The sequence below is a fragment of the Primulina huaijiensis genome, chromosome 6, assembly GCF_012295235.1.
Source record: "Primulina huaijiensis isolate GDHJ02 chromosome 6, ASM1229523v2, whole genome shotgun sequence".
Taxonomy (NCBI): Eukaryota; Viridiplantae; Streptophyta; class Magnoliopsida; order Lamiales; family Gesneriaceae; genus Primulina; species Primulina huaijiensis.
The window spans coordinates 9,414,633-9,429,249 of NC_133311.1; the positions used below are offsets into that span (position 1 = coordinate 9,414,633).

A 14,617-nucleotide genomic window follows, 5' to 3' on the forward strand; every position below is an offset into this window, starting at 1 on the left:
GTTACGTATATTCTTATATTTTAAACCTTGCATATAAATAATATGACATGCTTGTATGTGTGTCCCCTTTTTCGGAAAAAGTCAGTCTGTTTTGTTTAAAATTTTGATCGATTATATGTTTTCTTCTGTTCTTCGAAATTCTTTGATTCCGCTAAATCCGTCAGAAATTCTGATATATGAAACTCTGATAAGTTCTGTCTGGTAAATCTGAATTCTGTGTTTCACTGTTACAACTTGATTTGAAATGGAACGAGAATTGTAATCCTGTCTGGCCCCAATTGGTGGGTATAAAACCATGTTCTGTCTGGCCCCCATCGGTTGGTATAAAACCGTGTTCTGGCCTCACCCCTTAGAGGACTAACATATTGGGGACAATTTGACCATGGAAATGAGATGAGTAACATATTGAAAATGTTGCCCGGACCCTCAAAAAGTCACCTGAATCGATAAAAATTGCGTACCGATTAAAAATATAACTTGGCGGGTAAAAATATCCAACCAAGACCCATTTTTAAAAATCATACATAAAAACACCTCATAATAAATAATTAAAAATAATTATTCAATAAAAATATTTTTCCTGAATATCCCTGGTCTCCTTTCCTCGTTCGAGCGCAAAATACAACTTAAAATCCTATTGCATTAAACTTTAAATAAATCATGAATTAAAACACAAATTCATGAAATAAACATGCATTTAATGTATTAAAACAGTTTAATAAAATACAAAAAAAATTTAATAACTTGCATGCATGTGGTTTACGTAGACTTTCAAATTTTCGGGACGTTACACCAGTTATTCATATCTATCATCCTTAGTTATATCACATTTTCATCTCATCACACAAATCAAGCAGTACCTTAGGTTGTAAACCATCGATTAATATTTAATAGATTAATATTTGAAATAAATTAGGGGCTCATTTTATGATATTTCGAAAAAAACATAAAATCCATCATATAAAATCAAAGATTTATTTAAGCCTCGTATTTTCGAAAATAAGGAGCATTTTTTTTAATGACGATGAAACATGTAACCATTATTTTTCGATGTGCATGTTTAAACTAGAAGATTAACATAATAGCTTGCAAATCACGTTTGACACGTAAACCTCACTGAGTAAACTTTGTGCCAAAGACTCGTCCGAGAAAATTTTGATAGGAAGAATCGAACTCATGACATTAGTCAAACGCTTATCTGATTCACCAACTTGAACGCCTCTAAGAGGCAAAAATAATGAACATTTGCACCATTTTTTAGGGGGTTTTAGCCATGTGGTTTAAAAGTTTTGTGTAAGGGGTTATGCGCTTGTCGGGGTTTTATGGCACTAAATGCTATTTGCCCTTAAACTTGAGTAAAAAAAAATTTGGATACCTAAATTTCCCATTATTCTGCCATGAATAATGAGATATATTTCTTTAAACTAATGAATATTTTTCAACCTATGTTATTCGAACACACGACTTCCTATATTTGCTCCAAGCCCCATAATATACATGGAAAAAACAGGCCATTAACTTTTGCCAGTTTCCCATTACACAAATCGCCTAAATCCACAACCACAAACTCAACATTCATATTCTCCTCCGGTACTCCTATACAAACAACACAAATTCTTCCACTCTCTCCCCCCTTTCCGCAGGCGGGCTGAGAAGAAAACAAACGAAATAAAACAGATTAATTCAACTGAAAATCCCTAAACTCATCTGAATTCTTCAATCAAGATCAACTAATCATTCGAATGGCTTTCCGGGTCGGGCTTGTTATCTTGTTGGCATCCCTGGCCGCCATCGCTGCACATTCCAAGGAATACACCGTCGACTTGGGGTTCGATGTGGAAACCGACGGACATGGGCTGGTGGCAGACGCCTTGGACATGGACGAGGAGCTGATGATGGATTCGGAATCTGCTCGGCGTCAGCTAGCGCAGAGCAGATACATAAGCTACGGAGCCTTGAACAAGAACACAGTGCCATGCAACAGACGTGGCGCGTCTTACTATAGCAGCTGCCGAGGCCACCAGCGAGCCAACCCTTATAGGCGTGGCTGCACCAGGGCCACTCACTGCGCAAGGAACAATCGTTGAATGAACGTAGGTAAATGAATGCATGGATGATATGATTCAAGGATTCATGCAGGACTAAAGGACGACATGATATACATATTACATATACGTTAAATATATTTAGTTTGTCTTTATTTATTTATATTTGTGTTTGATCAAGTAACTTCTTATGATCATTAATTAGGATGTGAACTTATTAATTAATATGACATTCCTAGGAATAAAAGTACAAGGGGAGGCTGATTCTTGGTTCCTTTTTTTTTGGGAATTAATCATCCATTTTTTGTTTCTATATGTGTTTTTTTTATATGATGTGCTAATGAAATAAAATAAATGTAATACTATTCATTTATATAAAAACGTGCTGTTTACCCGAGAAAAAACACCAACACTACCAATTGCCAAATAGTTTTTGATGCAAATTACTGATAGGGGTGAAAATTTTAGTTAAAACCAAAATGATCGACAGAACCAATGGTTTTTTCCTTTTTCTTTTTTTTTTTCTCAAATGACTGAAATAACAATTCTAAATCCGTTCAAATTATTCAATTTTCAGTCGGCTGCATATGCCTAATTATCAATACAACTGAGAAGCAAACATAACAATTGGAGCATGCATGGTGTTTTTGTTTTTTTTCTTGTGTATATCTCAGTCTGGACACCAGCCTTCTTGCTGGAAATAAAATTTTAGAACGAAAATTTTGCCACGGCCAATCTTACACGAACCACGAAGGGACCTAAAGTTGACTGGTGCCCTTGTAAAGTATACTTGCACCAATCATCTGCTGCTAAGACACGGTCAAAATAGCCACCAACGTCGTCTGCGCTGATCCCTCTGCAGATGATTAACAATAGAGTTACATTACATGAATGCTTTTTCGGTATCAATACAGTTTATCAATGAGCATAACATACGTAGAGTAATGGATACGAGAAGGAAGGTAACCTTTTGGGCTTCGTTCTGTGATTGCAGAACTATAGGCTGGGGGAGGATGGTTTTGTCTGTGTCTTGTAAGTACGGCTCGACTTTCTCTTTCAGCATCTCATTCAACTGGAAATGATAGTTGTGCAACGAGGACAGCCAAAAAATCATTGTCACGTGGTAAGCAACGATGACAGCCAAAAAATCATTGTCACGTGGTAAGCTTTTAAAAGAAGGAAAAACATGCCATGACATCTGAAGAATAATGACCGATGAAACAGAAAAAACGATATTTACAATAAAAAATCTCTGACCAGAGAAACATTATTCTTTATCCTTCCAAGAAAACCAAGCAAATACGACAAAAGATTGAGTGGATAAACATCTTATCTTTAGATTTACCTATTCCTTCTATTATACATGATCTAGTAAGAAGCAAATTTGCTGGACATGACCAGATTCAAAACAAGAACATGGAGCAAATTGATACACAAGATATATTATATGTAGAATTTAAAAATGGATTTGCGTGTAATATTTTCACGTAGGCCATTATGAAATTGATTGAACTTAAAATTCCATTGTTAGAAATAGCATCATCAGAGGGCACCAAATCTTTTCAGTAATAGACCAACCTTTTCCTCACGCCATTTTGCTTCCCATTGTCCATCCAAAATTTTATCGGCTATTTCCCTTTGCGCATTCAGTAGAATGGTCTTTTCATAGAGCTTTTTTGGATCTTTGAGGTCTTCTTCTGTCCAAGAAGCTTCATTTAGTGGAAGATCCAATTCCTGCAAAATGATCAAGGAATTTTTTTATATATATTTTCATTTTCCTTGCTCTAAAATAGACATGCCTAGCTTTGTAAAAGAAGATTTGAGCCCAATTGTCAAGGCTGAAACAAACACGGAAATACATGGACTAGAACCATAAAAAAACATCAAGGATCGATAAACATACCCCCCAATTGTGCGGCCGTGATGGAGGATTAAGTTTCATGACTTCTGTCTCCAATACCTTTTTGGCCTTGAAGTATGGAACATTTTTCACAATAACAGGATCATCCTTGGCACGAATGGGATCTATGCAGATCAAGGCCTGGAAAAAGCAATCTTAGCATTGTGAATAGAGAAATAGGGCAAAGAAGAAAGAGGCGTAAATCTTTTTCCTTAACAAATGAAAAATACAGAATGCAGATTTGTAGAGAATTATCCTACCAAACCTCCCTAAATAAACTTATCTAATCTAATATAATTAAAGTTTAAAAGACTAGAAATAAAGATAACCATTCCTATAGCAACTACCCCTATAGTAACAACTAATGAAAAAAATAAATAACATAATCAATATTCAATACTCCTCCTCAAGTTGGACTATATATGTTGATCATGCCTAGCTTGGAGCTCGAGTCTTCAAAGATCGGCCGATAAAGAGCTTTCGTCAAGATGTCTACAAGCGGCATTCGAGTAGAAATGTAGCTAAGCTCAATTATTTCTTATCAGGTTTCCCACTTATAAAATGCTGGTCTACTTCAACGTGTTTGGTTCGATCATGGTGGACGGGATTTTTGCATGCCGCACATTAGATCCACGGGATGATCATCCTCCAATTTTAATTCACTGAGAAGTCTTTTAAGCCACATTCCCTCTCAAATTCCATGAGCTAGTGTGAGGTATTATGCTTCAGCACTACTACTAGCCGCCATTGGTTGTTTCTTACTCCTTCAGGTGACTAGATTCCCCCAAAAAAGGCACAGTAACCAGAGGTAGCGCATTTAACACTTTGGGAGCCTGTCCAATCAGCATCACTGTACGCCTTGACATTCATGTTTGATGTTTTTCTGAATAGTAATCCCTTCCCAGGAGTCTTTTTTAGGTAGCATGATACCCGATAAATTCTTCTATGTGTTCTTCGGTTGGATTATTCATAAATTCACTCATAACATTAACAACATATCCAATATCTGGTCGTATGTGCGACAAATAGATTAATTTGCCAACTAATTGTTGATATCTTCCATTGTCAACTTGAGGACAATCCTTTCTCATCCCTATTGTGACGTTTGGATCCATTGGTCGGCACCTCAGCAAACTTGTTTTCTTCAAGAGGTATAGTACATACTTTCTTTGAGAGATTGATATTCCAAAGGCTGATCTGGCTACTTCCACTCCCATAAAATACTTTAAATGTCCCAGATCCATCTCAAATTCTTTTGAGAGCAAAATTTTGATGCAAGCCATTTCATCCTCATTGTTTCTTGTAAGGACAATATCATCAACATAAGCAATGATCACAGTAATTTCACCTCCTTCTGATTGTTTAACAAACAGGGTGTGGTCAGACTGACACTGAGTGTATCCATCTCTTTTCAGAACAGAGGTGAACTTGTAAAACCAAGCTCGAGGAGATTGTTTGAGACCATATAGTGACTTTCGTAGCTTACACACTTTGTTGATCATTGTTTTTGATTCAAATCCTAGTGAAATATCCATATATACTTGTTCCTTGAGATCTCCATTTAGAATGAATTCTTCACATCAAGTTGATACAACGGCCAACCTAAGTTGGCTGCCACTGACAAAAGTACTCGGATGGTGTTGAGTTACTCGGATGGTGTTGAGTCTAGCAACAGGGGCAAAAGTCTCTTATCCCATAAGACTGTGTATCTTTTTGCTACAAGTCATGCTTCAAACATTCAATATTTCCGTCGGCTTTGTGTTTAATTGTGAATATCCATTTGCATCCAACTCTTTCCTTGTGGAAGCTCGGTGATCTCCTAAGTGTTGCTCTTTGCGAGTGCCTGTATTTCATCATGAGTGCCGGCTTTCCAATTTGGGTCTTGGAGGGCTTCTTCGATGGGAGATGGAATCTGAACTTTATCTATCCTGGATGCAAAAACTTGATATGCAAGTGATAAATATTCAAAGATAACAAAGTTACATATCGAATGTTTTGTACAAGTTATAGCTCCTTTTTTAGTGCAATTGATCTTATCATCTAGATCATTGTGTTCAAATACATGAGAGTCGTTGTCAAGTTCAGTAGTACATTAATTGTTCTCGCAGAGAAGCTATTGGCTGGATGGTTTTGTACAAGATCCTGTTGACTCCTCGATTGAAGTGACTTCCTACGAGAATAGACCTAAAGTGGCACGTTGGAAGGGGTTTGATCGAGGTCATTATTTGTTGTTGGATCAAGTGTGTTGTTGTGCTCGGGTTCACAAGAAGGATCATGATGACATGGAGCTCCAGATGGTTCATATAAAGTAACAGTGGGATTGATGGTTTCCCAATTTTGAGGTTCAACTCTGCTGCTCTTCCCTTGAGGAGAGGAATTGGGATAAAAAGGCTCAATCTCGAAGAAGATAACATACATGGATGTGGAAAATTGCTTATTTGCATGAGAATAACACCTATACCCTTTCTGATTTGGAGCATAACCAAGGAAAATGCACTTGACAGCTCTAGGCTTACGTTTGCAAAGGTTTTGGGAGTGAAAGTGAACAAATGTGGAGCACCCAAAAACGTAGAGAAATGTTAGGAAGTAGATGTGTGCCAAGATAAAAGTCAAGAAGTGATTGAATATGGGGGTTTTGTACCTTAAGACTGGAGATGGCATTCTATTAATGAGGTATGTTGCAGTAAGAATTGCATCATCCTAGAAATAGCGAGGGGCATTGTTGGTAAACAGTAAGGATCTGGCAACTTCAAGCAAGTGGCGGTTCCTACATTCAGAAGCCCATTCTATTGAGAAGTGTCAACATATGAGCTCTGGTGAACAATTCCATAGGTGACCAGGTATCACTAAACATACCAAAGAAAAGTGAGTATGGTCATCCACAAACAAGATAAAACGACGCATAACTGTGATATTTTTTACATTGGAAGCTCCCTAAATGTCACCGTGGATGAGGGAGAAATGTTTGGATGGTATATATGATTGTGGGGTGAAGGTATTCTGTGTGTTTTGAGATTTGACGGGATATGTAAATTTTTATTACTAAATAAAAATAGAAACAATTTCTCAAGGTACAAAAAATTTGGATGCCCTAACCGATAGTGCCATAACTGAATCTCACTATATTTGACTAAAAAGCAGAAACAAAATTCGATGACAAATGACGGTTAATATTCATGGCCTAATTTCTAGAGACGTCCTTCGTCCTAAGGAAGAACAGTCCAACACATGTTCGGCATAGCCAATCGACCTCCCCGATGCTAGTTTCTGAAAAATACAAGAGTCAACCGTAAATGTAGCACTAGGTGCACTGATGATCAAGATTGAGCTTACTGATAGATAATAAATTGCAATTAAGGTCCAGCACAAATAAGTCAATTTTTAAACAATTATCCGGAGAAAGTTGAACAGGACCCAAACCAAAGACCTTCGAGCAAGACCCATTAGCTATTCAGACAGATAGAGTGCCCCGAAACATACTTTAGGATGCAAAAAATGTGAAATTTCCAGTATTGTGGTCTGACTCACCAGAGTCGATTATCCATGATGTGCCTAAATCTCTATGTGAAAGCAAAGCAAAAAGAAAATCACATCAATGGGCAGCAGTACCTGTACTAATAATCAAGGGGCTCGAGGTGGATGAAGTTTGACCAAACAACTTGTGAAGCACATCAAGTTGGTCCTTTGTAAATGGAGGATCGGATGAAGCAGTATCATTCATAGCAGCATGTGCACACCTATCTGGAGATGGTTTCAAGTTAGCAAGCTTCTCGTGAATCTTCCAGCAAGGGTCGATATTATGGCTTGGTGTCTTGAACTTTTCGCACCAAAGGCGCCCTTTCCGAGGCTTCCCATAATTTTGGGATCTTTGTGGACCACCCACACCAGTGGGTGGCATAGCCTCTTCTGTTTAAGAGGACGGTGAGTGACCAGGCCGGAACCATCGACGGGATTAGAGGCACTGAGGGAAGGACCCAACATTACTTTCCTACTGCTTTTTCTTGACGAACATCAGAGAAGGCTGCCCGAAGGCTGGGCAATTGGCAAGAATCATCTCCCTTATTTCATCGAGATTACTGTTGAGGCCCAATAGGAATTTAAACATACGTTTCTGTTCAACAATGGATTTGTATCCCTGCTCATCAGTGGGACTCTTCTAGGCATGAATTTCAAACAAATCCAAATGTTGCCAGTGATGGGTGAGTGTAGTGAAATAGGCAGTGACCGTAGAATCGCCCAGTCGTAGATCATGAAAAAGGCTCTCTGTTGAGAGCTCTGTTGTGTTTTCCCTGGACGAGTAAGTATCTCGCACTGCCTCCCAAATTCGTAAAGAAGAAAATTTCCTCCTATCATGGAGTTAATTGGCCATGACATAACCAAGTTGTTCTCTGACTTCCATGCTTTGAATTTTGGGTCATAGGATTCCGGCCATGTTGATGCCTCCAATAAGAGTTCATCTTTTCCTCTTTCATAGATGGACATCATCATATGTTGTGACCATTGGAGGAAGTTTTACCCATTTAATTTATGACATGTGATTGACATAGGAGAGGCATCGCCCCCGTCCATGGGCCGCCGGCACCGGTGTGGTGCTGGTGTTGGAGCTAACGGAAGAAGAGGAATTAGAAGAGGCGTATTTAGATATTGGTGATGTTTGGCTCTCCATACCATTTCGAGAATAGAAAAATAGAGCAAATAAAGAGACGTAAATCATATTCCTTAACAGATGAAAAATATACAGTGCAGGGCAGATTTATAGAGAATTATGCTACCAAACCTCCCTAAATGAACTTATCTAATCTAATCTAATTTAAGTTTAGAAGACTAGAAATAAAGATATCCATTCCTATCGGAAATACTAATGAGATAAATAAATAATATAATCAATATTCAACACTTAGCATTGCAACTTATAAATCAACTAACTTGCCGCTTTGGGACTGCAGGGAGCACAATTTCATTCTCAAATGGTAGATTTCAGGCTCATATCATCATTTACTTTTTTCAAATTCAGATCCACGTATGCTAAAAATTAATATAGATCTTAGTAAAGAATTCACTAGGATAATTCAATGTAGCATCATCAATTCCACTAAAAAATAAGGATAATAAGGAAATCTTTCTATTCCTAAAAGAATGAGATTACAAAAATAGAGAGTAAAATATGATACTTTGGTTTAATTTTGATATATAATTGTGGAAAAATAGGAGCTATTTTTTTAATTTTAAAAATGGATGAGTCAGGTGGTTATGAAGAGATGGAAATTGCAGTAGCACAAGCTACAATTTCTGAAGTCCATCCCCTTTCTGTCCCTTTATTTAATTATTTTGAAATAAAGAGTTAATCTATATTTCGAGTTGCTGAAATGTGTCTGCCAAAACATGCTGACAATTATCCAAAACATATTTTCAAAGAATATGGTTCACATATGATCTGGACATTTTCAGCACCCGATTCAACAACCTCTATTATGGTTATTTGCCACATCTTCTTTGTTGGCAGTTTAAATGAAAAATTAAAATAAATAACAAAATAAATCCACGGGGAAATTGAAACAGTACAGCTTACCAGTGTTTAAATTGTAATATTACCCACACCTATTTGATTTACTTGGATATCATTGCTGATGTTATTTAATACCAGGCCATCCAAAAAACTCCATACCATGGTTAGCAGTACAAAAATCATGCCAAATATGATAGCTGATATAACAGGGAAAGCAGCTGAAACCATGGTATCAAGTTTCACTTTTGTGAATTTCATGAATCAAAGCTTAATCATCTAACAAGGAGCTTCATATTTTGTGTGCACACTGCAAATTTAAAGAAGAATATAAGAAAATTATCCCACCTCTTGCAAATACTCCCACCCTAGCTTTCGTTTTGCCACTGCATCTCGGAGTTGATCATACCGCATAGATTCCTAAGTGATGACAATATATATAGAACATGATCAAGCAACGCATATGAAACACACTAAAAACCTATAACATAGATCCATCAAACAAATGAGATGTCTAAGCACATGATAATTATAAGGTTTCATAAAATGGTAATCCTGACAGTGGATACTGGATAAGGAAGCAAATTGACATTATAGTCCACCAAAAATAATCAGTCAAGATGAAAGGCATTTTGTGACAACATTACTAGATTTTCCCTGCGCTTGGAAAGATGGACAAAGTTATCTTTGAAATTAAAAATTAAGAAAAAGAAAGAAAACATGTTATCACTCACATGAATAACACCTAGATGATAACTCTGGTACCTGGTGGTCGAAAAACAAGTTATATTTTACACAGGGATTTCTTAAAATATATGATGCAGCATAGCAAACAAGGATTAGGAGAGAATTGGGTGAGGTGAGAAAGCCCACAATAACAAAAATAGAATTCAGTGGGATTTAAAGAGGATCATTGTACTTTACATGTTTTGAAATATGTAACTATTTTCAGGAAATTATAAAGTTTTGTTCCAGATCATAAGAATTTTAACATGCATTCCCTGTTTAAGATTCTTTTAACTTCTTAATACATTCACTTGTAATTCCTTGCAGTTTAGCCAAAGACTGTCCAGGACTGTGAACTATTAATCAGACAATAAGTTTCATTCTCACACAATTAGCTTGATCATGCTAGATCTGGATCATTATGCGAGCAAGAGATACATTATTTATACATAAGAACCAAGTAAAATAAATGAAGGAACCGAATTAGAACTTGGACCTTGTATTGCCACCATATTTTCTGCTTAACATCATCATCAAAGTCAATACCTCCCACAATCTGAGGCAAGGTTATCAACCAAAATGCAGCAATGCTTGGGTCCTTCATACTGTCAATTATATGCTGCACAAAGGAACAAACAAAATCTCAGACAAACTTTCCATGATGATACTTGGTAATAACAATTAATACAGAAAATTGAGATATATTAGAAAGGCGGTAGTTACCAGGAATGTGTCGAGTGAAAGAGATAAAATATTGATGTATGCAGACGGGGGTCACCCTTACAAATTGAATTTTTAAAAGGATCTACTTGTTGTTTTGTTTTAATCTCTCTCTAACTGTCTTCTGCTCCACTTGTCTACATCTAAGTTATTTAAAGATTTTAAGTAAAAAAACACAGTATATCACATCAATCTTACAGGTATATCAGGCTCCATTGTTTCTTATAAAATATTAATAGACAAAACATGGCCTTCATTGTTCCTCCATGAAGAAATTCTACACGATCAATCAGAGAACAAAAACCATACTGCGGCAATAATTTATCTTGTATAAGATTGTGCGCCTAAAAGTGCCACAGAGTAAGTCCCAAATTCAAGTATTTTACCAGCAGTAACTATAGCTTCAGATTCATTAACAAATAAAAAGGACATCTGCAATTTAAAACATAGAACAGCGAAATGCAGGACAGATAGATTGAATAACAATCAACCTCTACAGCCGTAAGTAAACTGCAGTTTGATATCATCCAAAATTCAAATGGATTTCTCATACCGAGAGAAAAGTAAACAATAAGCTAATAAAACTTGCATATTCATAGAAAAGAGAACAGCGAAAATAGTCTGACCTCATATGGATAGTCCATCTTGCGCAAGATATTATATGCTCTCCATGGAGGTTCCATGATCTGAACAAATTTAAAGAGCCACATATAAACACAAATTATTACCAATCTGACTGACAAAATAAGCATGCAGTCTATCTTACATTATGTCAATTCATTAAAAACTCAGATGCCATAAATTGCTTTTCTTCAATAAAGCACCATAAAAATAAGAAAATAGTGCAAAAAAAATCTTACATCATCAGCAGAGATCCTAATTGGTGACTTGCCATTGCATTCTGGGCACTTCATCACTCCCTACAAAATAACAAAGTGCTTAGTGAAATAATCAAACCCCACTTATTCATAGTATCTAAACCTTAGGCAGCAAAGTCTCACAAGGAAATAAATCCATGGAGAATCATCAAATAGATACACTTTTTTCTAAAAAAAATTTCTCATCCTCATTTTTCATCACCCAAAATGAAAACAAATACTTTCTTACATGTTAATTCATTTCCCCACAAGATAAAGACTTTTAATACAAAATTTATCACTTCCCAAAAAATACTCTATGATGGTCTGAATTCCAACCCAGAACATAATATTAAAAAATTTAAGTGATTTTTATTATGATCTCCCACCACTACCAAACAATCTCACGTTAATTGATATTCATAGTAAATTTATATTTCCTGAGACAAACAATTTCCAACACCACTCATTTTCGTAAACACAAAACCAAACAAGCATAGTAATTTGGCTCTAACAATAATGCCCAAAATTTTAAAACTGAGTTAGCAAAGAATTACAAGAGCCTAACAAGGTTTAAATGATCTCTTAAGAACCTAACAAGGTTGAAATGATCTCTTAAGAACCTAATAAGGTTGAAATGATCTCTTTAGTAAACAATAAAAAAGAGAACCACTCTACCAAAGCAACATTATTCAAGAATATGAAACTCTAAATTTCATATTTATACACAGAAAGGAGTAATGTTACGACAACAGCGATACTAGGAAAACTTAACGAATACTTGTTTAAGTATATTTGAAAGTTCTTACTGATCCGTTACAACTTGGGCATTCTTTAGACGGCAATGGCAAACTAAGATCAACACTCGAAGGAAGGTGCACCAACTCAGCTCGATTCTCAGTAATTGCATCAGCAATACTTTCAGCTGTTGCCTTCTCTCCACTACAGAAATTTTCATACCAAACCAAATCCAAAGTTTCACATAAATATGGAAACAAGTCACAGCATAGAAATGACAAATAATAATAATAATGATAATAATAAAGTAGCAACAGGCAGCTTTGCTCCCTGCCCTTCACCCCTGCAGAAATAAACAAGGTTTTTGGAGATAACTGTTGTGTTTTATTTCATAGATACAATTACATCTTATATAGAGTACAATGAACTAATCTAATCCCACAAAATCGGAAGACTATATATTATCTTACAAAAATCAGAATATTATTATACCATGTTTACAATATTTGACAATATATCAAAATCACAACTAATTGATAAAATATTTACAAAATCTTTTCCATATTATTCTACAAACCCAAATAAAAGAATGAAAGAAAAGAGGTCAAGAATGTAGTCATATGCCCATTAAAAATGTTGAGAGCAATAAGGTTGAAAAAATTTACGGTAAAACACAGGTCCTTAACAATTGCAATAAGGTTGAAAAAAATTTCAGAAGTACAATAATTATACCCTCCGATGGGTATTGATTGCATTATAGGCTACCTTCTCAAAGTATAATTTTTGACTTGGAACTGCAATGTTCCTGAGCCTTTACACATGGTACATTGCATAGCCTGCCATCCATTGCATGTCCGACAATTCCTACATTTCAAACGCTGGTCATCAATTTATGAAGCTAACTTTTAGACGTGACAATTATGTTAAACCTTAAAGTCGGCTCAGCATAAAAACATGAATAGTTAAGAGCATAATTAGAACTTCATCAAATAACTGTGCAACAAAATTCAAATGTGAAGGATTTAAGCATATGGACTTTGAAGTAGGAAATATAATAGCCAGATACATAATGGAATGGGTTTATAACAAGAAGATAGTAGCTCCAAATTCTAGTAGCTAATATATACCGAATTTGAGAAACTCAATGTATGATCAATGGACATAAGCTTCTCAAAAAAAATTCAAACTTTCAGCTGGCTTCGTCTGCTTTTCAACCTTGTGATTCGTTAGTCCAATGGATCCATAATTGCAATTATTTTCCTGATTATTTACCTTAAGAGGTGTCAACGAGTATGGGTTAAGGATAGACAATCTTACATGTTTTTTTCCTCCAAAGTTTTACACCCAAAGAGTTCTCTTCCACATCACACATAGAAACAAATAAAATGTAGAAACTAACTGAGCAAAGGGCAAAAGAACTGTATTCCCACTTACCCACATCAAAGATTTTTTACTTCCTGTATGATTGCCCCGATGTTAAATTCGTGAAATTTAACTTGGTATGTTTCGTTAACCCCTAATGTGAGACGAGAAGTCCCAACACCATGCCATCAAAAGTTACAGGCGATAAAAAAAAAATCACCTTTGGCACAACACCTTCTTTCCCAACTCAAACGCAAGATCATAAGTTCCAAGAGTCGCAACAACCTGAGAAAACACATCCTTCTGAACACACGAGTACCCAATAGTAACAAGAAACAAAGGGATGCCAACATACGAAAATGGCAGAGTAAGAGAGCTTGGATATGAGTTCTGGGACGCCAAACCCGCGAGGGGCAGAGCCAGCTATGCCGAAGGCGAGCGTGAAAGGTGAAAGCACCACCTTGACAGGGAAATCAAGAATGTCAATCAGTTGCGGCGCATAATGGCGCGTGAAATGCTTATATTGAAGGTCGGTGAATTGTTTGATGCTCTTCAGCAGCTTGTCTGGCCCTCTCGACATGTTTCAGCTCGATTTCAAGGGAAATTGCAGGCCGTCAAACGGGGAAGAGCCCTTCTGCGGATAATTCTCGGGTGGATGATGGGGGTTTATATACTCAGCAAACGACCGGTATCTCACACTATATATTACAATAATATATTTTGTTTCATTTCTAAAACAAATAACATAAAATAAAACATAAATGAT

At 36.3% G+C, this 14,617-nt stretch overlaps 2 protein-coding genes across 2 annotated transcripts; one reads left to right on the forward strand and one right to left on the reverse strand.

Moving 5' to 3' along the window:
• The first annotated feature begins 1,531 nt into the window (after nucleotides 1-1,531).
• Nucleotides 1,532-2,338, forward strand: LOC140979569 (protein RALF-like 19). The gene has a single exon (XM_073445023.1). The coding sequence runs from the start codon at nucleotides 1,743-1,745 to the stop codon at nucleotides 2,085-2,087; it is 345 nt and encodes a 114-aa protein (XP_073301124.1). The 5' UTR covers nucleotides 1,532-1,742; the 3' UTR covers nucleotides 2,088-2,338.
• Nucleotides 2,339-2,579: 241 nt separating this feature from the next.
• On the reverse strand, nucleotides 2,580-14,520 carry LOC140979340 (uncharacterized). Its single transcript, XM_073444693.1, has 12 exons — nucleotides 14,207-14,520; nucleotides 14,072-14,136; nucleotides 13,255-13,353; nucleotides 12,561-12,693; nucleotides 11,755-11,814; nucleotides 11,521-11,580; nucleotides 10,671-10,793; nucleotides 9,797-9,868; nucleotides 3,949-4,086; nucleotides 3,624-3,779; nucleotides 3,013-3,117; nucleotides 2,580-2,901 (listed from the first exon to the last, which is right to left on the reverse strand). The coding sequence occupies exons 1-12, from the start codon at nucleotides 14,429-14,431 to the stop codon at nucleotides 2,866-2,868; spliced, it is 1,272 nt and encodes a 423-aa protein (XP_073300794.1). The 5' UTR covers nucleotides 14,432-14,520; the 3' UTR covers nucleotides 2,580-2,865.
• Between the last annotated feature and the right edge of the window lie 97 nt (nucleotides 14,521-14,617).